At 35.9% G+C, this 26545-nt stretch overlaps 2 protein-coding genes across 2 annotated transcripts in view; one reads left to right on the top strand and one right to left on the bottom strand.

The window, feature by feature from the left end:
* LOC127796966 (cytosolic endo-beta-N-acetylglucosaminidase 1) overlaps window positions 1-26240 on the bottom strand; it is a 28801-nt gene extending 2561 nt beyond the window's left edge. Inside the window, exons 1-14 of the mRNA XM_052329362.1 lie at window positions 25741-26240; window positions 24641-24778; window positions 24278-24387; window positions 23789-23900; window positions 23599-23706; window positions 23218-23330; window positions 15102-15183; window positions 14797-14877; window positions 14007-14062; window positions 13395-13530; window positions 10007-10736; window positions 6999-7094; window positions 6689-6830; window positions 150-425 (exon numbers count right to left, since the gene is read on the bottom strand). Of these exons, the coding sequence (XP_052185322.1) occupies window positions 150-425; window positions 6689-6830; window positions 6999-7094; window positions 10007-10736; window positions 13395-13530; window positions 14007-14062; window positions 14797-14877; window positions 15102-15183; window positions 23218-23330; window positions 23599-23706; window positions 23789-23900; window positions 24278-24387; window positions 24641-24778; window positions 25741-26124 (2564 nt within the window). The 5' untranslated portion in view covers window positions 26125-26240. The remainder of the gene's footprint in view (window positions 1-149; window positions 426-6688; window positions 6831-6998; window positions 7095-10006; window positions 10737-13394; window positions 13531-14006; window positions 14063-14796; window positions 14878-15101; window positions 15184-23217; window positions 23331-23598; window positions 23707-23788; window positions 23901-24277; window positions 24388-24640; window positions 24779-25740) is intronic.
* Window positions 6554-7670, top strand: LOC127797101 (LOB domain-containing protein 12-like). The gene is made up of 2 exons (XM_052329635.1): window positions 6554-6807; window positions 6894-7670. The coding sequence occupies exons 1-2, from the start codon at window positions 6652-6654 to the stop codon at window positions 7260-7262; spliced, it is 525 nt and encodes a 174-aa protein (XP_052185595.1). The 5' UTR covers window positions 6554-6651; the 3' UTR covers window positions 7263-7670.
* Window positions 26241-26545: the final 305 nt, after the last annotated feature.

The following is a 26545-nucleotide window of genomic DNA, read 5'->3' on the forward strand; positions in this document are numbered from 1 at the left end:
ATCTCGCAAGAATATGTATATATGTTGCTTTGAACATCAAGGAAACAACGAAAAACATGAACATCAGAACGATTTGGAAAACAAGTCAAAGAAAAATCGGAAACAGAGGATCGAAATAAGGTGGATTAAGTGGAGAAATGGAAACCGACTTGATCTGTTCGTTGAGGGCGGCTTCGGACTCGTCAACGTACTTCTGGCGAGCGAGAGAGACTTGAGGGGCGCTAGGGACGAGCATGAGCTCCTTCTTGACCTCTTCGAACGGTTGGAACACCACGCCGGTGAGGGCCCGGCTGTTGGCGCCTTTGGAGGCGCAAAACACGAGCCCGTTTCTGGGTTTGGCTCGAGCGGAGCAGCCGAAGGGGTTCGGATTGTCTCGCTGTGAGTTCAAGATCGAGAAAGCCGGGGAAGCCTTGAGAAGCATTTTTCTGATTCAGAGAGAAACAGATAGATTTCTAGAGAGAAATGAAGAAGAAGAAGAAGAAGAAGAGACTGAGAAATGCAACAGGGGAGAGCTTTATCCGAAAGGAGGGCTTAGTTAAAGGGTGTGTCCGTTGGATGGGCGACACCTTGACGGCTCTGATTGAGTGGTGGAGTGGGCGCGTGGCAAGCTCGTGGAAGATCTGGGGAGAGAAAGAGATGATGCTTTTGTAGCATCCCGAGGGAAGATCTGCCACAATTTTGGCATTGCCAGGAAAGGATTTGTTGGGTTTAAATTTTATGCACCGCCGTTATGTTTAATTACATTGTTTTCTTAAAAAAATATATTATTAATTTTTTATGCAATAAATATTCCTTTATTATTAACAATAATTAATTTTATTAAATTTTTTAAAATGTCCTCTCCACCCTCAATTATTATTTTTAAATTAAAATAAATTATCATATTCAAAACTAAAATAATAAAAATTTACCACCAATATTTTATTATCTTTAATCAAATTTGATAATGAAAGTCTATTTTTAATATTTTCATCGTTCGTAGTAAAGTTCTATTGTTGTCGATTGAAAATTACAAATCTAGGTGGTTGAGTTTTCAAATTGAATCCAAATGTTTGAAAAAAATTTGGGTTTGAAGGAGTTTCTTCAAATCCAAAAATTAAAGTTTAAAAATCTTAGATTTAAATTTAGATTTTTGGTTTAATGGAAATAGAGAAAGAGAGAGATATTCAAAAATTTATAGAGAGAAAGTCTTATCACTAGAGATCGTTTTTACCTCGTTTATGGCATATCACCATTATCTTGTATCTACCACAAAGTGATTGGATTTAAATTAATGGCATGAATTTTATTGTTGGTTCACGACAAACAAGTTTTTTTTTTATTATTGGATTTCAATAATATATTAATATAAAGACAAAATAGTTGTTTCTTTTTGCATATTAATGGCAAGATAGGTATATTTTATTTTTAAAAACACATGTGGTCAACCCAATTTAGTAAAATTTTAAAGGTGATGTGTGAAATTTATTCTAAAATTTGAAACAACACTTACAATATTTTTTCTAACTCTGTATTATATTTATAAAGTTAGGCACAATGTGAGTGACAATATTATTTAATACCATCTAAGGGTTTTAATCAGGGGCGGAGCCAGAAAATATTTTCAGTGTGGGCGAAATTTATTAAAATAATAATAATAATATAAATATATTAAAAATTAATATAATTTATTTAATTTTTTCCTATTAAAATCTAACAAAGATTTTAATTTTAAAAATCTCTCCATAACTACTTCAAATTTAATATAACAAATGATAATTAAATTTAATATAACAAGTAATAATTACTATAGCCATGGACCTATCTAACCTCCAATCTAGGGTTTCGCCCCACCCTCGTTCACTCCACCATCATCTCCTGCCCAAACCCTCGTCCTCCACCTACCACCGCGACAAATGCCTCATCATCGATGCCTTCCTCCTCGCCATTCCCTCCATTTTATACCTCTTATCCATCGTCTTCGGACTCTTCTGCTCTCCCAGATTCGTTCGACACCAACCCAAACCCAACCTATTCGGAATCGTCATCGATGATGCAAAGAGGCAATCAGGCAGGCGACAGCGAGTGACGAAGGGTCGGAACCCGGAGGAGGGGCGAGCCAACGAGCAACAAAGCGAGGATGCGAGAGAGCTCAGAGAGGCAGCAGCAAACGAGAGCGTGAGTGAGACTGCGAGAGACCAAGGTCTGAGGGAGAGCCGGCGAGGGCGAGCAAAGAGACAATCGAGGCGGTGAGAACAAGGCCGAGGAGGCGCCGGTGAGCGACGGAGCCACCGAGCCAGACAGAGGCAAGAGCAAAGGGCAGGGCGCAGGGGGTGGGCGGCGGCTGAGGGCTAGCGCTTGAGCGAAAGAGAAAATGAAGATGGGGCATAGGAGGGTTTGCAGACTTTGGGCAGCCTCAGTGCGAGCCAAATTAATGGCGGGCCAAGGCCCAGTGAAGGCCATGGCTTGCACTGGGCCTATGCTGGCTCCGCCCCTGGTTTTAATAATATTTTACTGAGTTTATGGGACAATTTTATTAATTTTTTTATCATTTAAAATATAATTAAATATAATAAAAAATTATAAAAATATAAGAAAGCACACATCCATATAAGTTAAAATTGTTGGACATATGAGACTGTCTCTTCTTATACTAACTAGCACCCGATTGTGCTAAAATAGGAAGTTCACTCAATTGTACCCTGATTCATATAAAATGCCCTATCAAAATGGAAAGTTCACTAAACTTTTATAAACACAACCCCATTAATCAAACATTGAGTTTTTATTGGTAATTGATTAATGTAATTTTATTTATGAAAGTTTAATGACTTATTTGACTATCTTAAATTTTAATAGTCGATTTAATTAAAATATAGTTGCTAATTTGATACTTTGTGTCATTTATTTTTTCAAAAAGAACAATTATTTCTAAAAAATAAGTGTCAAATTGGTTATTAAATTTTAAAATAGGTCAAATAAGTGACAAAAGTTTCATAAATAGAGCTACTCCTTGCTTTTCTTGTTCTTCAAATTTGGGAATTAACGTAAACTATAATATATATTTGACTTATGTGAAAACTAGTCGATAGTTATTTTTATTTAAGAAATAATAATTAGTCAAGAATTCATAGGTAATGAGAATTTGAAAAATATCAAAATAATAACTTTAAAAATGCAAGTTAACCACTCTATATTTAGTTAATCATTATAGATAAAATTTCATAGAATTTTATCACATTATTGCTAAGTCAATTAAAAAATGTTTTGATATCAAAAAATGCATTAAGTTCATATAGGAATTAAACCTAATTTTTTGTTGGCACGAATTAAATATTTGTTGGTCAACATTTTTGTATTAAAAAGGATAAAACGAAAATTTTTGAGTGCGTTTTCAAAAATTTGTCGTTACGATTTAGAATTTTACCAATAATTTATCTTTTTAAGAAAATAGAGGAGAGAGAGTGTCAAATTTGACCTTTAACTTTAAAACAAGTCGATTAACTCGTTAAATTTAAAAAAAAAATCATATTAACCAATTATTAATTATGTCCAACAAAAAAACTCGATCATCGATTGACGTGACCTCATTAAAAATAATTCTAATAACTTATTTTATCCATTTCAAAATTAAAAGTATCAATTTCACACGTCGACCCTATAAAAAATTATGAATAAAAATTATTTATATTCAATGATTTGATTAAACCATTCAAATTATAAATAAAAATTATTTATAAAAATCATGGTTTGATTATTGAATAAAAATTCTAACCTCTTAATCTAGGAAAATGTGTTTTTTTGTTTGTTCACAGTGATAGTAACTTTGGCATAATAATTTTATTCAATGATTTAGGGAAAGGAAGAAGTGGTTCACTTTGTTGAATAAAAGCACCATGAATAATAAGTAATTATATGGACGGACAGGCATGATTAAGACCCCTCTCTCTCTCTCTCTCTCTATCCATTCTAATTTGATTGGGAATAGATAGTTTTGTCTTGTTTATTTATTATTAAAGTGTTACCCATCGTTGCCTACCAGCATTCAACCATCCAAATGAAGTCCTGGATGCAATAGAATATATGCGAATGTGACATTACATTAATTTATTAACATCCTTGATGTTAACGTTCACCAACAAGAGCAAGCTATTAATTAATGTTTAGACCTAACCACTATTCTTGTGGGTTTTAAAGTAGCAAGTAAGAAGCCTAATTAGGCGAGGTGAGGTGGGGGTAGGTTTGAGTTAGTGTAATTTACCTTTGATTTTGATATCTCATATTTGACCGTGCACGTTCGAATGATAATGTTAAATAAACTATAACGATATAGTAATGATGTGTAAGTTAAAAAAATAGTCACTTAGAACCAAAATATGAGAAAAATTATCTCAAAAGTGAATTGAGTCAGTGATTCATCTCTGAGATGAGATTATGAGTTTGAATAAATTTATAATTTTTGTATCACTTCAAAATTTAAAATAAATGAAGTTATGAAAGTGTTGTTGTCTGAATACAATAATAAATTTATTTAATTAGAAACGTCGTATTCAAACTACTTGAATCTGCAAAAATAAAAAAATAATCAGAAAATGCAGGGAGGTTCCCGCACAAATACTCTGATACTTAGTCAAACACTGAGTATGATGAAGAAAATTGTATTGAAATCAATATCAGAGACGTCGTACATTTTTAGAAATAAGTGTCTGTTTATTTATAGAGAAATATAGAGTGATCTAAATTATAACAGAATTAAGATTTTTGTAAATAATGCTTATCTTGATTAATTCTGATCTGATTGAGACTAGATTCGTTATAGATGACATCTATCTTTTATAGATGATGTTTATCTTGATTAATCCTAGTCTAACTGAGATTAAGATTGTTATAGATGACGTCTATTTCTTATGGATGACGTTTATCCCAATATTTTAAAATTATTTTAGAATTAAAATTCTTTATAAATAATTGATTATCTTTTCGAATATCGAAATTTTTGCGTTTGTGTAGGACCCTCACAAATAACAAATTTATGCTTTTCGGCCCAAAATATCATTTTAGGCTCTTCAATTTTTAATAAACCTTTATTTATGACACAACAAAAAATATTTTATATTTTATGAAGTATGATCATCACATTATTCAAGAAGCTTTGCAACCAAATCCATCACTATATATATATGTGCAGTTGCCGATTTGGGCTATATCTTGCTACATTAGCAGATTATGACTATGCTTTCCTTCCCCCATAGGAATTTAAGTATATATAAACTGTTAATGTGAGCAGGCAATTCTAATCTCTAGTTATATCTCTTTTAAAGAAAATCATGGATTGATGTAACATTATGAATTGTAAAGCGTCCCATCATATCATAATTGGAGATAAAATATCTGATGGATTACAATTGCCATCATTACTTGATGAACTGAAAGTGAAGCATTATTCTTAAATTTATACAACTAAATAATATTTTACATGATTCATCTTTTTATCTTTTTAATATATGACTTTTTTTTATCTTAATATTTTCATATCTTAATATAACTCAACTCAACAATTAAATAATTTTTGTTCATATCTAAAATAATAGTTACAATTGATTCTAATACCAATTATAACATTAAAAATTCTTCCTGAAACTGCTAGCTAGATATTTATTTATGAATTTTTGAGACTTAATAATAATACATCTAAAATCTTCCTAGTGAATTATCAGTGTAAGAGTAGTTTATGAGACAAATAAATTCTTTAGTCAACCGTGCCTAATTGATGTATTTTATTTTGGAATGCAAGTCAGATAAAGTGGTATTAAAGTAGGATCCAGGTGCATTGTTCCTATGCTATTGCAGACAATAGAGATGGGGTAAGCTTAAGCCAAAGTGGGTACTTTGGTTCCCCAAAAAATGAGAGCCAGCACACACAAAAGAGTTACATGAATAAATGAGAGATATGTCACATTATGCATCAATTTTTTATTAAAAATATATTGTCACACTATATAAGTAAGATTTTGAATCAACTATCCCTATCTCAATAATTGATTTTGAAACATGGTACGTACCATCTATGTAACTGGTTGTATATGAAATTAGTAAATAATGGTACTACCTAATTTTGGAAGGGAATTTGCTTGCTATCAATAGGTTAGTGAAAATGAGCCCTTCTTTTCTCCGGAAAATTTGCAACTTTCATTCTGAAACCTCGCAGTCAGATTGAGATGTTATGAAGGAGAACTTTTTGGCTGATGAGCCCTAAATGTAATTGGGTGGGACAAATATAAGGCTACTCTACTTACCTCTTTACCTAATCTTAAAGCAAACAAACAAAGATTCCATCAAATTGTTTGGCCACGAACAGCAAAGATTATTAATGGAATATTTGCACTATTCAGTACGATATTAACTTCAAATTTCAATTTGTATCGATAAGCACCGCATGCCAAAAATAACCATTGCTACAGGCTATAGCTATTTAATTCGATATATGTTTTAACAAAATTACTTAAGAAGATCCCACCATACTTTAACTACCTCTTATAAATAACTGGGCCTCCTCCACTGCCATTCTCCACAACTCCAAAAAGCTCTTTCTGTTGTCTAGCGCTCCAGCCACCCTCCTCTCTCTCTCTCTCTCTCTTCCTCACACTACCAACAAAATTTTCCCGGAAAAATATGGGTGGAAAATCGCCCTGTGCTTGCTGCAAATCACTGCGACGCCGATGCTCCAAGGACTGCATATTTGCTCCTTACTTCCCTTCGGATGATACCCACAAGTTTGCCACTGTTCACAAGGTCTTTGGTGCTAGCAATGTTGGCAAAATCTTGCAGGTCTCTTCTTCCCCTCCCTATTTCTATCCATATAAATTCAATCATGATCATCACCAATCAGCCATTCGCCGTATATTTGTTTACAGGAAGTTCCAGTTCATCAGAGAGCTGATGCAGCGAGTAGTTTAGTGTATGAAGCAAAGGCAAGAGTGAGAGATCCGGTATATGGCTGCGTGGCAGCCATATCGTACCTGCAAAACCAGGTTTCTCAGCTGAAAATGCAGCTTGCTGTGGCTCAAGCAGAGATGCTTTGCATCCAGATGCAAGCAGAGCCAGCTGGGCCCGATCTACAGGTCGAATTCCCAGACGACAAATCCTTTTTTCTCCAAGAAAACCTCCCTCGGCACCTCAACCTTGCCTCTTCTAGCACTGTGATTCATGAGGACTCCCTCAAAAGAGACTCCCTCTTCGGACATGATGCGGTTTCTTCTCCAATGAAATGCAAGAAAAACTAATGCTTTCATCTCCCAGACTCTTCTATTCCTTGGTATTGCTCATCTTCAGAGAGAGAGAGAGAGAGGGAGATGTTATCTTCAGACAAGTTAAATGTTTGATGTGTGTGTTTGAGAACAATGGCATTTGACGAGAGTCAACTCTAGTATGTGGCTCATGGAGTAGAATGGTGACTAGTTCTCTTAAGTTGAACAACTAAAGCTTTCTCTTGGTAGTATGAGAAACAACTCCGAAAGCTTACCTAGTTTCTTCAAACATCATTGTATAACAAGTGACGTCCCATTCATTCTAGTGAAACAAATGTTTTTGGCCGCTAATTTGTACTATTTGGTCTGCGGTTAATGATATCCGAACCAAAATGTATATGGAAATTTAATATAGAAAACATGCAGCAAAGTGGCTTATATAATACACAAAAGATCATTTTCACGTTATTTTAGTAACATTTTCTATACAAGAATTTTGTAATGATATCATTCTCTTTATAGGACTAATGGCAAACTCTAGATTGTGAAATCAAGTATATACTCTTTGTGTGTGTGTGTGTGTGTGTGTGTGTATTTTAAGGGGCAGCAGGTCAATCGGATTGCCATATTCACCAATCTACCATGAAGACAGTTCAAGTAATCCATCTCTCAATCCAATGCTTGTCATATTAAAGTACTAAAACAAGCGGCAAAACTGGCTTCACAAGATTCCTTGTTCAGCTCTTTTTTCTAATTTGGAATAATCACAAATCAAGCCCTCCCTCTTCGTGAGCAGCTCTTCTGCATATGCCTAGCAGGAAAGTCTTTGAATCATGCTCTATGTTTGTGTTAATGAACATCCAATAGCTGTTATTGTTCCACAGAAGAAAGTCTTCTTGTGTCTTCTATTAAGATGTTATATAGTTTGATTATTGTTATTGGTTTTCCACATGTTGTAGATGAAACTTCAACACTCTCTTGACTCTTGAGGAAAGAACACGTAGCAAAATCCTATGTTATCACTAATACCTACTAAAAAGGGAATTCTCAATTCACGAGGCTTCTCGCTTTGTTTGAAATCCCAATGGAGGACTAGATAGAAGTGAAGGAGGGCTGCAAGAGAAGACAACAGGCAGAAGAGTGGGACCTAGTTGCTTTTCAATGATTCAGAACCCTGTCCTCTTCTGTTCATCCTTTCTTTCTTTCTCCTTTCCGCTGTGATGTTCACTCATTTTTCTATCTTGTTGGTGAGGGAAAAGAGGAGAGGGGCACTTTGCTTCAATTCAAATTTTTTGGGAAAATCAAAGGACTGATAATCTCAACAATGCTTTGTGAAACTTTTGTGCAAATGGTGCCCCTTGTGATTCTTCTAGGAAGAAGACAAAGGCAAATACAAGAAGTACCATGATTCTTCACGGTACGTAGCATTAGGTCCCAAATTAAAGTAACATGATAATTATGCTGCTATTTTCTTTCATTTTTCAGGTGGGGAAAACAATGATAATATGAAGTAAGCAGAATAACAATCAAAATATTCAGATTGTGAACTAGCTCCAACCTGAGTGTTAGATATAATACCAACAACACTTCTGTTAGACTATGAACAATACAAACACTGGCACTAGCGCACAGTTTACGAACTTACACTAGAACACTCGCACCTCGCCTAATCTCTTAACTTAAGCGCGCGCTACACACACAAGGCATGCTAAGGCTATTCATAGATGAGTGCAGCTACTCTTCTCCACAAGAAAATATGCTTTACATGGCTGGTAGTGATTTGCTAGATCCTTCCTTTAGAATTATCAAAATATGTGGCCATTGTCACTTCTTCCATCTTTGACTTTAAATTGATATATTTCTTTAGAAGTTGGGTAATGACTCCTCAACACCGAGTTCTCATATGACCTTAATGAAATAATTGGAGAAGTTTTCGCAATGAATAGAATATTTATTGAACTTTACTTGTTGAAAGAAGAACTTGAATAGTTATTCTGCACAAAAGTTCTGCCCAAATAGCATTTTCCTAAGTAGAAAAACTAATTATGATAGCATTTAACTTAATGAAGCACACCCCTTGTAGGATGATAAGAGTATTCAAATCGAGAGATTTAAGAAAAGAAACACAAATGTTTGATGATCAATTTGATTTTTTTGTCTGAGATATCTACTGTGTAGTCATTTTTTTCAAAGACAAAAAACAGAGAAATGAAGATGATCATTATATGGTGTTCATTTAACTATGTAAGAAAAGACCGAAAAATGTTAAAAAGGATAACATAGAGAATATTAGAAAGGACTGCCAAATATATTGATGTAACTAAAAGATATGATAAAGGTGGGCGTACATGAGTAACGTAAATGGTTAACCATACAAATTCAGGAAGAAGTTCAAAGCATGAGGGTCCTTTTCAACTCTATATTTGTCAGCATATTCAATGTTCAATAAACAAGGACATCTTCTCAGCAGTTGTAATTCACACACGACTTAAACTAATCAGTTTCTTTGCTTGTAATTGAAGCCAGGATCCAAAAATCAGAACGGTTAAACTGAGTAATCATTCATATTGAAGGAACAGAAGTGTAACATGGGAAAGTGAAGAGTTCATAATTGTAACAGCAGCTCAATTATTCAGATTGATCTCTACTAGTACCAACTTTAAAGTTTGGACAACAACATGCTGAAAATATTTATTTTCTCGCTGCAACAATTTCCAGGTACAAACAACATCATGTCATCCTCTCTGTAAGAAAGGGCCCCAAGAGAAATATGATTTATGAACCTTCAGCAGGCAAGAGAAAAGATGGAGAATCATCTACCTTCTGACAAGCCCCATCAGCACCACAGACCTGGATGATGAATTTGAGGTTTGAGGTCTCGGGAGGAACTGCAAGATCAGAAACATAAAAGGCTTTGACAAATGCCACCCCCAGATACTCTTTTTCCCCTGAAAGTGTCTGCATTGGCTCTCTGACCTCTTGATTTGCTAGTCTTTCAACAAAAATATTGTACTTGGGGAACAGAGAAGCATCTCCATCTTTCAAACTCCACACGACTTTGACACTAAGGGTCTTGGACCCCTGAGAACCTGAACTCCACTTGATGTATTGACCCTCGACCAACCATGAAGTAGATGGTGGGAAATTTGAGCTCTGAGCAGATGTTTTGACAGTGATGTCTCCAAGAATGGCAAAATAATCTGTTGGACTTGGAGCCAAGGAAGATTTCAATCTCAGTTCATTTTCAGACTTTGATCTATAGCACATGGCATGAATTCCTGTTAATGTGTATCCATTCATTGCAATACTACTCTCCTGTACGACCCATCCTGGCCCTGCTTCTGGCATTGTAACTCGAGAAGGCTCAATGACTTCAGTGAATTTGCTTGAGATCTCTTTCATGGTTAGAGCAGCCTTTCCCAAGGATGCAAGAAGTACTGATTTTTTCTCTTTCATGTCGGAAGAAAATTCAAGATAAAGGCCAATCAGAGAGCTCTCATCTGATTTCACCTGCCAAGGTGCTGGTGTCAATATACTCTACATGGTAAGGAAACAGGAAACAAGTATACATATATAGTCCTGAAATTGAGAGATGCTGTTTTAAAGTCTTCTATTTTGATGAAAGAAAAAAAATCCACTATCAACGTAGGCAAATCCAAGCAGATTGAGCTTCAGGAAGGAAAAGAAACTAGTGTATATGCACAGCCACGTGGACTCACAAGGGGAGAGAGAGAGAATTCCAGTTTCCCTTCCTTCGGAGCAATAAAAAGGGCAAGAATAGCCTATGCTTCCCCCCCGGCGGCGGGGCCCCCAGAAAAAATAAATAACAAGGATAATCCAATGCCATCCTCCTCTACCGGAATTGAAGTGATTAATTAAACAATTAATTTAATTATTACATTTATAATGATTTAAATTTAACATTTTTAAATAAAATGTTAGAAGAATTTATGTTTGAAAACATCTTGCAAAGCAATATTTTCACGTTGCTTTGTTTTCTACACAAAATAATGTAGCGCTGTTTTAAACTCAAATGTCCAACTTAACTTAAAAAGGAAAGGACATATTTCCCATATTCCCTTGTAAAAAAATGCTTCTGGGGAACTAAATAATGTAAAGGGAAGACCCTTAGTAATAACACCTAGTTGATTGACACAACAAAAGTTATTGAAAGATTTCTACTAAATAATCTTAAAATAAATGACTTATAATTCACATAATACTAGATGTATTAAAGAATCTTATTTGTTAGTATATGCAATGATGATCCATTAGGTAAAACTTTTAAATAATTAAATAGTTAATACTAAATATTAATATTTTTGATTTATGACTATTAGGTTATATCTGAATTTCTTACCTTGAGTGCGAAGACTTTATTTTAGATTAAGTTTAGCATATATGATTAGGCATAGTTTATTAACTTTCAAAATTTTATTTTATAATTTTCTTTTAGCACAAATATTTAGGAATTATTAGTGCCCTTGCAGCCAAATTTCTGGCTCTATTACTGCCTCTGACACAGATCATATGACAATAATACTAGGAAAATACAATGGCAAACATAAATTCCTTCTGCAGCCCTAAACAAACACAATCCCTGGTTAAAAATCAGTCTCACCTGTCTGCATGCAGTATCATGGTTTCACTTGATCAAAGTCTTTCATTGGAGCCTGAGTACATGCATGAATACTCACAGGCTTTACTTGCAGTGTTTTATGTAAGAACTATGAACTATGAAAGAATATGTAAATGACTCATTTTGAGATTGTAATGACACTACAAGGCTTTCAAAGCCAATACACTTTGCCTGCAAATTGTTTCTCACATTTCAGTTGCTACTTTGTGATGGAGACGTGCACACACACAGAGGACAGGTGGGCAGGGGGAAGAGAAATTTTGATCATTGGAGGTAACCAAAAGGGCTAGTTGCACTTCCGTGTTGTACATGTTAGTTTCACATTCTGAAATATGTGAATATGACCATATCAATTATTTTTCGTTCACTACCATCTCATCAAACTTTTCCATATGGAGATGGTGTTGAAACTTTATCTCATCATTCTCAAGCTAGAGGGTTGCATTAGGAAGGGCATCCAGCATAAAATTTTGTCACATTATTCATCTGCATGGATTTGTTTTGTCAATGTGACTTTTAGAAATCATTGACATTATGAATGCCATGACATTGGCCCTAACTTGGTTAGGATAAGGTACAATTGATGATGATGATGATGATGATGAAAGAGGTACCAAAAGGGGCAATACTAAAAACAAATAAAGGTGCTTGCAGTAACTGGTGGAAGGTGTATGATAATAATGACAATTTTTGGGGACTCAACAATTATATAAACAGAGTCTCTTTTCATTGTTATTGTTTTGGTCACATTCTAAATATGATACACCATCCTTGCAGATGGATCAATATTTTTAGTACAATTAAATGAATCAACTTTCATGGGATTTCAGAGTTCGCTGTTTAGAATTAAATGCTCAACAGGGAACTCTGAAGTAATGATGCAGAACCAAGAGGAAGAACACAAGAACAAACTAAAACTCAATCCCAAAACTCAGCTCAGTATCTCAAAATCAAAATCAATAATCAAAGTTTGCTTTCAGTTAAATCCTAATCAACCATATGCAGACAACTAATAGACATAATCCTAATCTGATAAGGATTCTAATGGAACATAATTTCTAAAAGATAAACACAAGAAATTAGGAAACAAGCAAGAGAAACCATGCTAATTCCTATTTCTGCATCTAGAATATATTTTCCAAAATACTACTCTTATGTCCTACCTCAGGAAGTCTAGTAAATTCAAATTTGTTTGTGAATGCAATCATTTGATGCTAAGTTTCAGGCTCTGTGTTACCTTAATGATTCCAACGTCTCTACCTTAAATAATTAAAGTCATTGAAGGAGTTCACTGCTTCACATAATAGAAGTCTTCTGTGAAGTGATAAACATTAGGCCTCCTAATTCCCCACCAAACATGTCCATGAAATAAATAACATCCAGTCCCTAATGTCAAGTTCAGCATAATCTTCATAAGATTTAGTCACTTGCCGAATAATCTTAATACCCAGGGCTTGGACAGTGCATTGACCCAATAACTTTCAAAGATATCATTGTGTTCGTAAGTATCAACAGGTGAGATGGCTTACAGAATATGTAAAATGAACTGGTAAATCCCCCCAAAACAGCTCTGACTTAAAGAGGCATGTTGTGAAATATGCATTATCTTCAAGAATTCCTTTGAATGTGATGTTCCCTCCTCCGCTATAAGATGCTTCCTTGAAACTAGCATTTGAAAACATATATCGAATTCAAGAACTAAATATGGCAAATTTAGAAAACGAATGATGCACTGAATAAGTCATGTGGCTGGGAGAGAGATCCAAAGGCATGATTGCTGATACCAGTACAAGTCAATCTTCATGTTTTAGGTCCTGAAGAAGTCACAAAGAGTGCACAATATAAAGATTCATTCACCAAGTGGTTACACCCTAAGTAGTGATTCATTGATGGAATGGTCAAAGGCTTAGAGTGAGTGGAGAATATAGTGTATCAAAATGCAATTTTTGATCCTGAAGACAGCAGAAAATTTTGCTTCTCTAAAATTATCAAACATGAAGAGAAATGGAAGTAGTTGGCATTTCATTTTAAAATTTAAGGTATGCAATGGGCTCTATATAAGCGACCAGATCATGAGTGGAAATTGTTGCTGAATAAAAGACATGAGAAAGAATGAATATATACGTGAGCAATAAACTTACTCAACAAGGACTTGAATTGACTTTGCAGAAAGGTCTCCAGAGATCTCAAGGAAAGGCTGCATGAATAAGTGAGAAAGAAGACACACTAAAAAGTCAAATATGAATCAACTTGGTGATAGCATATTCTAACACAATAAAAAAAAAGTAGAAAAAAGGCATAGAACACAGAACATATAAATGTCATCAATATTCTGGATAATAAGTTCTCTAAGTTGTTATGGACCAATATTATTTGTCATATTCATAAAAACTTCCATCATTATAGTTTTTACTGTAACTGCAAAACTATTTCATGATTGTTTTTCAATTTCTAAGGCCCATTAATTTTTAATTCTAATAAAAATTTAATTGCTTGACCAAATCAACTATTCCACAAAATGAAAAATTTAATTTGTCCGAATTAATTTCTTCTGGAAAATAACAAAATTATTTTTTTTTCAACTTCTGCATCATGAAAATTTAATAGTGTTATTAATTTTTTATTTCTATTTCATAATTAATTTTCTGAGAAAATAAATTTAAAGCAAAGTAAGAAATTAATGTGGAGTTAATTACAAATTTTATTTTCTTTTTAAAGAAATTAAAAATTAATAACATTGTTTTTCCTTTCATACCAATAGAGATTTGAAGTAAATTTACAAAAATTCAAGGGAAGCTGCATGTGCTAATGATATATATGACCCAAATGACAAGCAAACAGACAAAATGATTGTATTGCGGTAAAAAACATAAGCAAAAAAGGATAAGATGAATAACAAGGAAAAGTAAAAGATTCAGTTTTGGCACATACCTGAGAACCTTGGGAGGAAATATTGTTCCAAGGAGAACTTGATACTTGCCCTCCCTCTATAGCAAAGTGGTAACCATGGCCCTGAAAAATCCAGAGAAGGATTACACTCATATGCGTAAAGTAATTGGCATATTGTGGTTCTCTGATCACATTTTCAAGTTCAGTGACCAATTATATTCCATGTGACTAATAACTTTAAAACACAAAGAAGTGGTACCCTGCAGGCACTGTTTGTGGAGAAAACTTATCCTAATAAGGTAAAAAATAAAACTAATGAAGAAAGGGAGAAATTTACAATGTTCAACCTGATCAAAGTTTGAGTAGAATGGTAAAACTTGGGGGTGATTCTGTGATATGCCCCATGATTTCTCAACAAGACCCCACCAACTGCATTATCCAATGACACAACAAATGGTGGTCACCAATCAACAAGTCGTGACAAAATTACCATGATGAACATGAAAATGAAAGGTGTAAGCTTCTTGGTTAAAGTCATTCTCAGCATAACATGTAGTAATCACATTACCAATACAAGAAGTTGGCAATTAAAGTAGTTGAGATACTCAAAATAGTATAAGTAGAGGACACAATTATTACTTCCAGGATAGCTTTTCTGGACAAGGAGAGCTAGAGCTTAATGTTAATTGATTAAGGAAAACTATAAATGAGATAGATGGCAAATTAACATAATTAAGTCAGCAGAAAGTTTATTGTGATGGAATGAGTACCTTTGAAAGCTACATATAGACAAAGCACGGAAATGGCTTGGAGACGCCATTTCGGTGTTTTTTGAACGGTTTCCCGTTTTAGAAACAGAAAAGCCAGCCCAAAATGTTTTTCAAGTCGTTTATGTAATTTGCGAAACATTTCGGGGGCGTTTCGCAAATTACAGAAAATGGTCAGAAATGCATTTCTGGCGACCAATAAATTCCAATGTTCAATCTTCTTCTTCTTTTAGTTCTTTGCGTTTTCGAATCCCGAAGTTCCTCGCCATGCATTAGAGCTTGCTGCTCCCTCACCGTTCCCTCGCTTTTGGTCGCCGTTGCTTCTTGTTGCTCATATATATATATATATATATATATGCTTGTGTGTGTGTTGTTAGGGTACAAAGAGTATATATATATATATATATATGTGTGTGTGTGAAACTTACACAGTAACAACTCACAATACAAGAAAACGGTTCAAACCCACTACAGATTAACACGGTTATAACATAAAATAATCTTCCAATAATTGCAACTCAAATACTAATATTATCAGCAACAGGAGCTTATAACCAGCAACAACAAATGACAAATAACAGATGTTACCAGACCAAAATAGCAAAGCATAGAAGACGGTTGAGCAACAACACTCGTAGTTGGAATGTCAAGGTGACAGAGGAACAAAGCAGGTCAAGTCGTGCTTTGCGCTATCCTGAAGACAGTTAGCACCCTACACCGGCAACAAGCAGACTTCGACGACTATCTCAGCAGGATGAAATGACCTCCCTAGTGAACGACAGCCACGAACAACTAAAGCTAGCAAAACTCAAAACTGGGCTTACTCTTAGTGATGAAAAACTCGAGAAAATGAAGAAACTTAGGGGGAAGGAAACCGTGAAATCTTCTAGAGGAAGGAAAACTTCACACACATAAAAGAGCCAACACAACCTATATATATAGGCACCCCATTGACTTAGCAATGAAGGAAACTTGGAGTGGGAGGAAAGACACAAAGACTTAATAAGGAAGGAAAGCAAAGCTTAGAGTGGAAGGAAAGCCACAAAATAATATATAAAACCTATGGGAAGCCTTGTCACCCACAGATGTGGGACAAGCTACCCACTGCACACACGCACACACACACACACACACTCACTCCAACAATCCCCCACATGAGTGTGTGTGTGTGTGTGTGTGTGTGTGCGGAAAACATACAAAAACGACACAGAGTCACTAAGAGCAAATAGACAAGTTATGCATCAACAAGGTGCCTTTTGGACTTGAACCTTCCTTAGTGAATGTCTATCGAACTTATCGAAGAAATAGTGAGACTGGCTCTTGAACTATCCTTCTGGAGGTAAATCGAGACAATAGACATCACACACAACTTGTCTTGACTCACTGAGTTCTATACGATTGTGTCCATTTTGGTCCTGGACAGCATCTTGGGTTTCGTGAGAGCTCTAGAGAACCCAAGCCATTGAACAATTCTCAAAGAAGTGACCCCACTTCTACTCTCATATAGGGAAGCATCGACTAAGAATACCCTGTCACTACTCCTCTTATTTCAATATATCAACCTTCCCTTTAACATCGATAGGACACACTTTCTAATTTTTGAGACATGGGGAGAAACTAAAAGTTTCTTAGTGTGTCAACTATAACTTATTCCAGCTAGTTGGCCAATTTAACCTAGATCTTGGGATCTCCAGTCAACTAGGTTTGGTTACCACCAGAAAAGTCATTTTAAAGGCTTTAGACCCATTCCCTTTGATGTAAATTTGACTTGCTCATAAGTCACTCCTTTCGTTAAAGGATCAACTAGATTTTCTTTTGACTTCACATAGTCAATGAAGATTATTCCATTTATGAGCAACTCTCTAACAGTGTTATGCCTGCGCCTAATGTGTCTTGACTTCCCACTGTAGACACTATTCTTAGCCCTCATTGAGGTAACTAAGTTGTCACAGTATATGCAAATGGAATTAACAGGCTTTGGCCATAATGGAATGTCTTCGAGGAAATGGCGAAGCCATTCAACTTCTTTGCCTGCTTTATCTAGAGCTATAAACTTTGACTCCATAGTTGACCGTGTTATACACGTTTGTTTCGAAGACTTCCACGACACAGCAGCACCACCTAGGGTGAACACATACTATCTGGTTGATTTAGTCTCTACGCTATCAGAGATCCAATTAGCATCACTAAATCCTTCCAGCACATATGGATATTTTGTATAGTGCAATCCATAGTCCAGGGTATACTTCAAGTACCTAAGTACCCTGACCAATGCACTCCAATGGTCATACCCAGGATTGCTCGTGTATCTCACTAGCCTGCCTACGGAGTAGGCAATGTCAGGTTTAGTACAATTCATGATGTACATCAAACTCCCAATGACTCTGGCATATTCCAGAGAAGATACACCTTCATCATGATTTTTCTTTAACTTTGAATTCGAGTCAAATGGAGTAACTGTCGGTTTACTCTCGAAGTGACCAAATCTTCTCAACACTTTCTCTATGTAATGTGATTGGGAAAGTACATACCCTTCGGAATTCCTTATTATTCGAATTCCAAGAATGACATTTGCAAAGCCAAAGTCTTTCATGTCAAAATGAGAGTTCAACATCTGCTTTGTGGATTGTATCACACTTCGATTCGTGCCCATTATCAGCATGTCATCCACATACAGGCACACAATGACACATTCTTGGTTTATGACATTTACATAAACACATTTATCACACTCATTAATCTTAAATCTATTTGACAACATCATATGATCAAATTTCTCATGCCATTATTTAGCGCCTGTTTCAACCCATAAAAAGACTTTATTAGTTTACACACCTTCATTTCATGTCCCTTTACGACAAACCCTTCAGGTTGTTCCATGTAAACTTCTTATTATAAATCTCCATTCAGGAATGTTGTTTTTACATCCATTTGATGTATCTCCAAATTGTGTAACGCTGCAATAGCAATCAACATCCTGATAGATGTGATTCTTGTCACAGGATAATACGTGTCAAAGAAATCTTGTCCTCCTTTTTAACGATAGCCTTTAACTACCAACCGAGATTTGTATTTATCAATAGTACCATCGACATTCAATTTCTTTCTAAAAATCCATCTACACCCGACTGGTTTAAACACAGGTGGCAAATTAACCAATATTCAAGTACTGTTTTGCAAGATGGAATCTATTTCACTATTAATAGCCTATTTCCAATAAGGAGCATCAGGAGATGACATTGCATCACCATAGGTTTGCGGCTCATCTTCTAACACAAAGGTTAGAAAATCTGGGCCAAAGGAAGAGACCTTCCTTGCCCTTTTGCTTCTTCAATGCTCAATTTCAATTTCTTACCCATCTTGGCCTTTTGAAAAACTTGCCTCATGAGTTCTCTTGGAACCGCTCACATTGGATTTATCTTCCTTAAAAGGGAATATGTTCTCAAAGAACTCTACTTCCATAGATTCTAGAATCGTATTAGCATTAATGTCAGGAATTTCTGACTTCGTTACCAGGAACCTGTAGGCAACATTATGCGAGGCATAACCTATAAAGACACAATTAATAGTTTTTGGACCAAGTTTAGTCCACTTAGGTAAAAGAACTTGCACCTTAGCCAAACACCCCCACACTTTCAAGATTTTGTAAGAGGGTTACTTACTATTCCACACTTCATAAAGCGACTTATCAGCCTTTTTATGTGAAATTCTATTTAATATAAAATTTGCAATAAGCAACGATTCCCCCCACAAATTATGGGGTAAACCCGAATTACTTAACATGCAATTAATCATGTCCTTTAAGGTTCGGTTCTTCCTTTCAGTTACACCATTTTATTGTGGTGTATAAGGTGCTATCGTCTGATGGATTATACTGTGAAATTCACAGAACTCCGACAGAGCTGATGATTCATACTCACCACCCCTGTTTGATCTAAGCACCTTAATTTTCTTTCCCAGTTGATTTTCAACTTCTGCCTTAAATGATTTAAAAACATCAAATGTCTCATCTTTACTGCGTAGTAAATATACATAACAATATTTACTGCAGTCATCAATGAATGTGACAAAATAATTCTTTCTACCTTTAGTAGGAGTACTTTTCATATCACAAACGTCACTGTGAATTAGATCGAGTAATTCACTATTCCTTTCCACAGATGAAAACGGCTTTCTTGTAAACTTTGATTCAACACAAACTTCACATTTGTGTCCCTTATCAATGTTAAAGTTAGGTAATAACCCTAGATTAACTATTCTTTGGGGGAAACGATAATTGACATGTCCTAATCTTGAATGCCAAACATCACACGACTAAACAATATAAGCAAAAGAGTCATTTTTATTATTCTTTTTAGGCACTTGAGCCTGTACATTCAACTTGAACATGCCATCATCTAGATATCCCCAACCCACATACATTCCCCCCTTGATAAGAGTAAACTTATCAAACTAAAAAACGAGTTTAAACCCATTTTTGTTCAATAAGGTTCCAGACACTAGATTCTTACGAATCTCAAGGACATGCCAGACATCCATGAGAGTCAGGATCTTCCCAGATGTCTACTTCAATAGCACCTTGCCCTTGCCTTCCACAGTCGAGGCTGCGACATTTCCCATGTACACCTTTTCAGTGCCATCCAACTTCTCTTAAGTTGAGAACAGGGATCTATCCTTGCAAAATGTGCCTTAAAGCACCCGTATCAATCCACCAGCCTTTGGCGTTATCAACCATGCAGACTTCAGTGATGACTGCAACAAGCTCATCATCTTCCACCATATTAGTATAAGAAGGCTTAGACTTGCACTGGTTGCTACCAGAGCTTTGACCCTTCTTGTGCCTGCAATCCACAACCCTATGGCCTGTCTTACCGCATACCCAGCAGGTACCTTGAATGCGTTTGTTGGCAGTGGTCTTCTTTGGTCCCAGTAACCCGCTTACTCTCTTGCCTTGCTGCTTCTTAGGCTGAGATTTGGGAGCCTCAGCTAAGTGGGCCTTAACTTCAAATCTGTCTGAGACTTTATCTCTTTTATGGTTGTCTTCTTCAATATGAAAACGAAGATCCAGATCTTCCATAGACAGCTTCTTGTGCTTGTGTTTGAGATAATTTTTGAAATTCTTCCAGGAAGACGGTAGCTTCTCAATCACAGCAGCAACTTGGAATGGCTCATTAATGACCAATCCCTGTTATGCAAATCACTAATAATGGTTTGCAGTTCCTTCATCTGGTTGACCACCAATCTGGTATCAACCATCTTGTAAATTTGTAATCCAGAAACTTACCCACTAGAAATTTCTTGGTACTAGCATCCTCAAGCTTATACTTCTTCTCCAGGGCCTCCCACAGTTGGTTGGAAGTAGCATATGCTATGTAGTAAACATTATATAGCGGGTCGGCTAAGCCACTTAGAATATAATTTTTACAGAGGGAATTTGAGTGCATCCACGCCTCCTTTGCAGCCATAGTCTTTGTCGTCAAAATTCTCCTCCGAGACAAGCAGTCCTCTTTGAGGATGTGGGCCAGATTTAGCGTGGTCAAATAGAATAGCATCTTTTGTTGCCATCTTTTGAAATCTTCACCATTAAATGGTGGTGGCTTCCCAACATGTGGGATTGGCTTGACCACGGCTGAACTGACCCCTGGAATAGTGGTTGTTGCAGAAACAATAGCAACAGCAGGCAGGTTTGAACTCGAGGCAACACCGGCAGCAACAAGGGGCGGGTTTAAACTCGAGGCAACACCGGCAGCAATGGCACTAGAACCATCAACAGGAATAGGGGCATCCATCTTTTCTAGTCTCTTCTCTAACTGTCCTCAGATTGTTAGGGTACAGAGAGTATATATATATATATGTGAAACTTACACAGTAACAACTCACAATACAAGAAAATAGTTCAAACCCACTCCAGATTAACACAGTTATAACATAAAATAATCTTCCAATAGTTGCAACTCAAATACTAATATTATCGGCAATAAGAGCTTATAGCTGGCAACAACAAATGACAAATAATAGATGTTACTAGACCAAAACAACAAAGTAGAGAAGACGGTTGAACAGCAACGCTTGCAACTGGAACGTCAAGGTGACAGAGGAACAAAGCAGGTCGAGTCGCACTTTGCGTTGTCCTGAAGACAATCGGTGGCAAGAAGACTTCGACGACTGTCTCAGCAGGATGAAACAACCTCCCCAGTGAACGACAACCACGAACAACCAGATCTAGCAAAACTCAGAACTGGGCTTGTTCTTAGTGATGAAAAACTCAAAAAACGAAAAAAACTTGGGGGGAAGGAAACCATGAAATCTTCTAGAGGAAGGAAAAACTTCACATACATAAAGGATCCAACACAGCATATATATATAGGCACCCCATTGACTTAGCAACGAAGGAAACTTGGAGTGGGAGGAAAGACACAAAGACGTAATAAAGAAGCAAAGCAAAGCTTAGAGTGGAAGGAAAGCCACAAAATAATATATAAAACCTATGGGAAGCCTTGTCACCCACTGATGTGGGACAAGCTGCCCACTGCACGCGCACACACTCACTCCAACATGTGTGTGTGTGTGTGGGGGGGGGGGGGGGGGGGGGGGGAGGCAGAGAGAGAGAGAGAGAGAGATTAATAGAGGAAGAAGGTTGTTGCGTTGCTGGACGGACAGAGAAAAATGGAAGAAGATGCAAAATCGGAGGAGCCGAGAAAGGAGATTAAGGGCGCTGGGGCTGCTGCCTTTTTTCTTAATATAAAATATATTAATGTAATAATATATATTTACATGCAAATCTTAGCAGCAAAGAGGGGAACAATTCCCCATTATCCAATTTCTTCCTTGCAGGCGCAATAATGCGCCTGAAGCAACACATCTCCTCCATTGTCTTTTCTTCCTTTCAATTTGATTGACAATTTTCAAAACCCCTTTGCAATTAATCAATTAATCCTTATAATATAATACATGTATAATAATTATACACAAAATATTATACAAGAATTAATTATACACTGAGAACATTTCTCATAATATTAGTTGTACATGTATTACCAAAATAAAATTATACATTAACTTTAACATACTGCATTTTTACTTAAAATCTCCTAAATAACTATTTTTTATAATTTTCTATATTAAAAATTATATTTACAAAAAAAACCCCTATATTTTTTTAATTTACACTTTATCCCACATTTCCGTTTCCTATTTTTTTTTAAAAATGCCATTTTCTGGTTTCCGTTTCCGTGCAACCTAGCATATAGATAACAACAAGATTGAATTGGATAACATTTCTAAACCTTGAAGAGAACTAATATACCTAGACATTCTTTCTGGAACTTGGTAACTGAAAAATTAGACTTCTAAAGACCATAACATCAATACAGCATGCACCATGCTAGTTAATCATGTTGCAATAGCATTAATTGATGGAACAAATGACAACTCACTCAAAGGGGTCCAAGATTTTTATTGCTGTTTCAGTTCACAGGCCAATGTTAAATCATGTAGGTGGAAAATTCTGATACAAGTTAGTATAGCATGTCAACTCCATAAACTCCAGAAAAGGAACATTGCAATACATTTTGAAAATCTGTGATTCTGCATTACTTATCTTACTGAACATATATGACATGTAACACATATCTTATTGACACATTTGGCATGACAAATATAATAGCATAACTTTGCCACAAGAATGAATTATTACCGATTCTGAGCAGTCTGAAAATCAGGTGGTTGCTTAGTCTCATATATCCATCCAGGAGCAAATATGGAAGCTGATACGTCATCTTTCTTTAGTACATCAAGTGCCACATTGGTCTGAAGTAAAAAAAGTTAGCATAACTACATGGCACCAGATTTAAACTGCTAGTTTTGTTGCCTGTTTAAGCAATAGCATAATGACACCTAGGTAAAAGATTTGTACACATGCAGTTAATAGATCAATAAGTGGATAACTCCTACAAACTATAAACCAAATTGGAAGCTGTGGACCAACAACTTGGGTCTATGGTTTAATCAGTCACACGTGAGACCCAAAGCACAAAGGAAGACATTAGCAGGATAGAAAAAATACTGTTACACATACATCCCACCCTCCACCGCCATAAGTGCCCCTCCCAAAAACATCAATGCCCATATAAACATCATGCTTTCTGTCACCAGCAACATCAGCTGAAAGTTTTGGATAGTCTTCCTGTTCATTACAGGGGGAAAAAGTAAATTATGGGAAATTGGTTCAGAAACAAAATTTTGAAATACGGGACAAGAACAAGTACCTTCCACGAATAATTTACATATATTCCATCACATATATCAAAAAAAGGCTTGTTGCTTTCATTTAGTTGATTTTGCCAGCAAAGATTGCCATCAACAGTAACACTGTCATACCTGCATAAAACAAATGAGAAAAGCAATTATGTTATCTGTGCATCAATTATTACTTTATCAGCTGTCCCAAAATCTTGAAAAATATTAAGCCACATAACAGCCTGTCCCCCAAGGTGTGACCCTATGTCACACACGGCGATCAGAATCAGACAAGTTGCACCCCCACATGGAGGGTGCACAAGAGTAAATGTAACGGGAAATAAAGAGGTTATAAAACTTCAACCAAGACATCCAAAACCACGTGCTTTGATGCCATGTTACATCAGAAGTTGTCCCCAAAACGGAATAAATTGGAAGAAGAGTCCAATAACGTATATAATGCCATTTAACATTGCCAATGAAAAATTTTGAGGAAGCATATATCTTGTATGACTTACCAAATAACTAGAGATCCAGGCATCAATGAGTGCATGGTATTGGTCAAATGGCTGACAAATTCTTTCAAATTAGGAATTAGCCCCACATCAAAACTGACCTCCATATTCAACTACAAGTAATAGAAACAGTGTTAATAACTAAAATAGAGTGTAGTAAAACACCTTCATGGAGTCATTTCAACACAAAAAACAAGATATCACATTCAAATTTAAATTAAGCTGAACATCGAGTCAAATTCATAGATAATCAGATGAAAACAATTCTCAGGCTTGATTTAACTACAGGATGTACAAAGAAATTCAGACGTAGATACATTAGTCGAAAGAGAGAGAGAGAGCGCGAAAAAAGAAAGAAAAGATTACCAGCCAGCCATCAAATCCCAAAGCAATAGCCAGCTCTGCCAAGCGCTCAGCATACATTTGAGCATTTTCCTTTGTCGAAACTAGTTTAGCAGCAATAACTCTCCCTTCGTCCCATTCCGCGATGAAAGTCCCCAATACCTAATATTTAAAACCAACAAAAAAATTATGCTCTTACAGGAAAACAGCATTCTTTATAACAAGCAGATCTAATCACAACCCCCCTACGATCTGTGCCATCGCTAGATAAATCCCCATCAATCAACGAAGAAACCGAAGAAAAAGATACTAAAAGTTTTATCAGCATCACCAATCTTGTCTTCAAAATTCAAATGACTACAATCCCAGAGCTAAAAATTATTACTTGTTATGCTGCACTTACACGGGTAGGTGTCTATCCCGCTTAAATTCAGAAAATGTAAAAGTAAAAAATTACCCATGATAAGGCAGGATTAAGGAAGGGATCAAGTGGGATAACTTCCCCAGTCCAAATTTTGTACAACTTTCAGTAATCTAAGTTACCAAATCTGCTTAAAGGCTTGAAGAACTCCAAGGCGAGAGAGAAATGAATCAGATTCATCCCCAGAAGATCTATAATCACCGGTTTTAGTCTTATATTGTCTTACTGTTCGTTGTAGGATTGTAATTCAATTATATGATATGATATATCGTGAATATTTGGTAATTGATAAAGATAATTTTAATTTTAAAAATTTTTATACAGCACAGAAACTATTATATTAAATATTTTTTTAGATTAATAATTCGTTGATAATTGTGTTAATAGAGAAATAAAAGACTAATTTTATTAGGCAAAAATGGCGAGTTCTGGAGACGTAATTTAGAGATATCGGCGAAACTAACACATAGATTACATCAATAAATACACCAAGTGGATTGAATTCGTTAAATGTAACCAACTCACAAAAAAGCTACTGTACTATAATTTGTTTTTTATAATAATATAATGATACCCAAAGTCTTATCAATAAACTTTGAATAAAATAAAATTTTATGCATCTTCTAATCTCAAGCCCTTGGAACACAGCTCAAACAACTCCTAATTTTCTATAAAACAGAGTTACAGAGGCTACTTGAAATACCTTGACCCCGTGCTTGTGGCCGGTATTAGTCCAGCAAGGCGGCGGGAGAGTAACCAAATTGTGCGAGAAATAGACGAAGACATCGGTCAAGTACCAGTGCCATATGGCGTAGGCATCGGCGTTGGCCCCTCCTTGCACCCACCTATCGTCCGAATACCCTCCGGACAAGTCATGGCACACCAGGATCCTCGGACGATCAGCCAAGGGGCCATTGCCGGCCGGCGGAAGACTCACCGAAGCTTTGTTGAACGGGAAGTGGAAGGAGTTGAAGTACGATCTCGACTCGAGCTCTTCGAGCGTCTTGATCGGGTACGAGACCGGCACCGCCGGTTCCGACGGGTCGACCGGTACCGGATCGGTCGAGAACTTGTCATTTGGGTCCATTTCAATTCAGTCTCTTAACACCGACTCAAATTTCCAAACCCAACGCTCACGCCATTCCCAATCAGCCAACGACGACTAGAACAATCAAAGAATCAAATCCTTCCAAATCAGCTGCTCCTCTTTCGTCTTTGCCTCCATATATACAAAACCACCCGTAACGCCACACCACTCGGGTCTTCTGCACGGTTTGAAAAAATTAATAAATTATTAAAAATAAAAAAATTAAAATAGACATATTAATAAATAATATAAATAAAATTTATAAAAATATTAATTTCTAATAAAAATAAATTATAAATTAATGTTGATAAATTATATATAACTAGTGATAAACCCATATGATACACGTGAGAGATTAATTTAAAAATAAAAAAAATATTTTAAATAATTTTAACAGAATTGATAATTATAATTTTTTTAA

Source organism: Diospyros lotus, chromosome 3 (assembly GCF_014633365.1).
Source record: "Diospyros lotus cultivar Yz01 chromosome 3, ASM1463336v1, whole genome shotgun sequence".
In the NCBI taxonomy this organism is placed as follows: Eukaryota; Viridiplantae; Streptophyta; class Magnoliopsida; order Ericales; family Ebenaceae; genus Diospyros; species Diospyros lotus.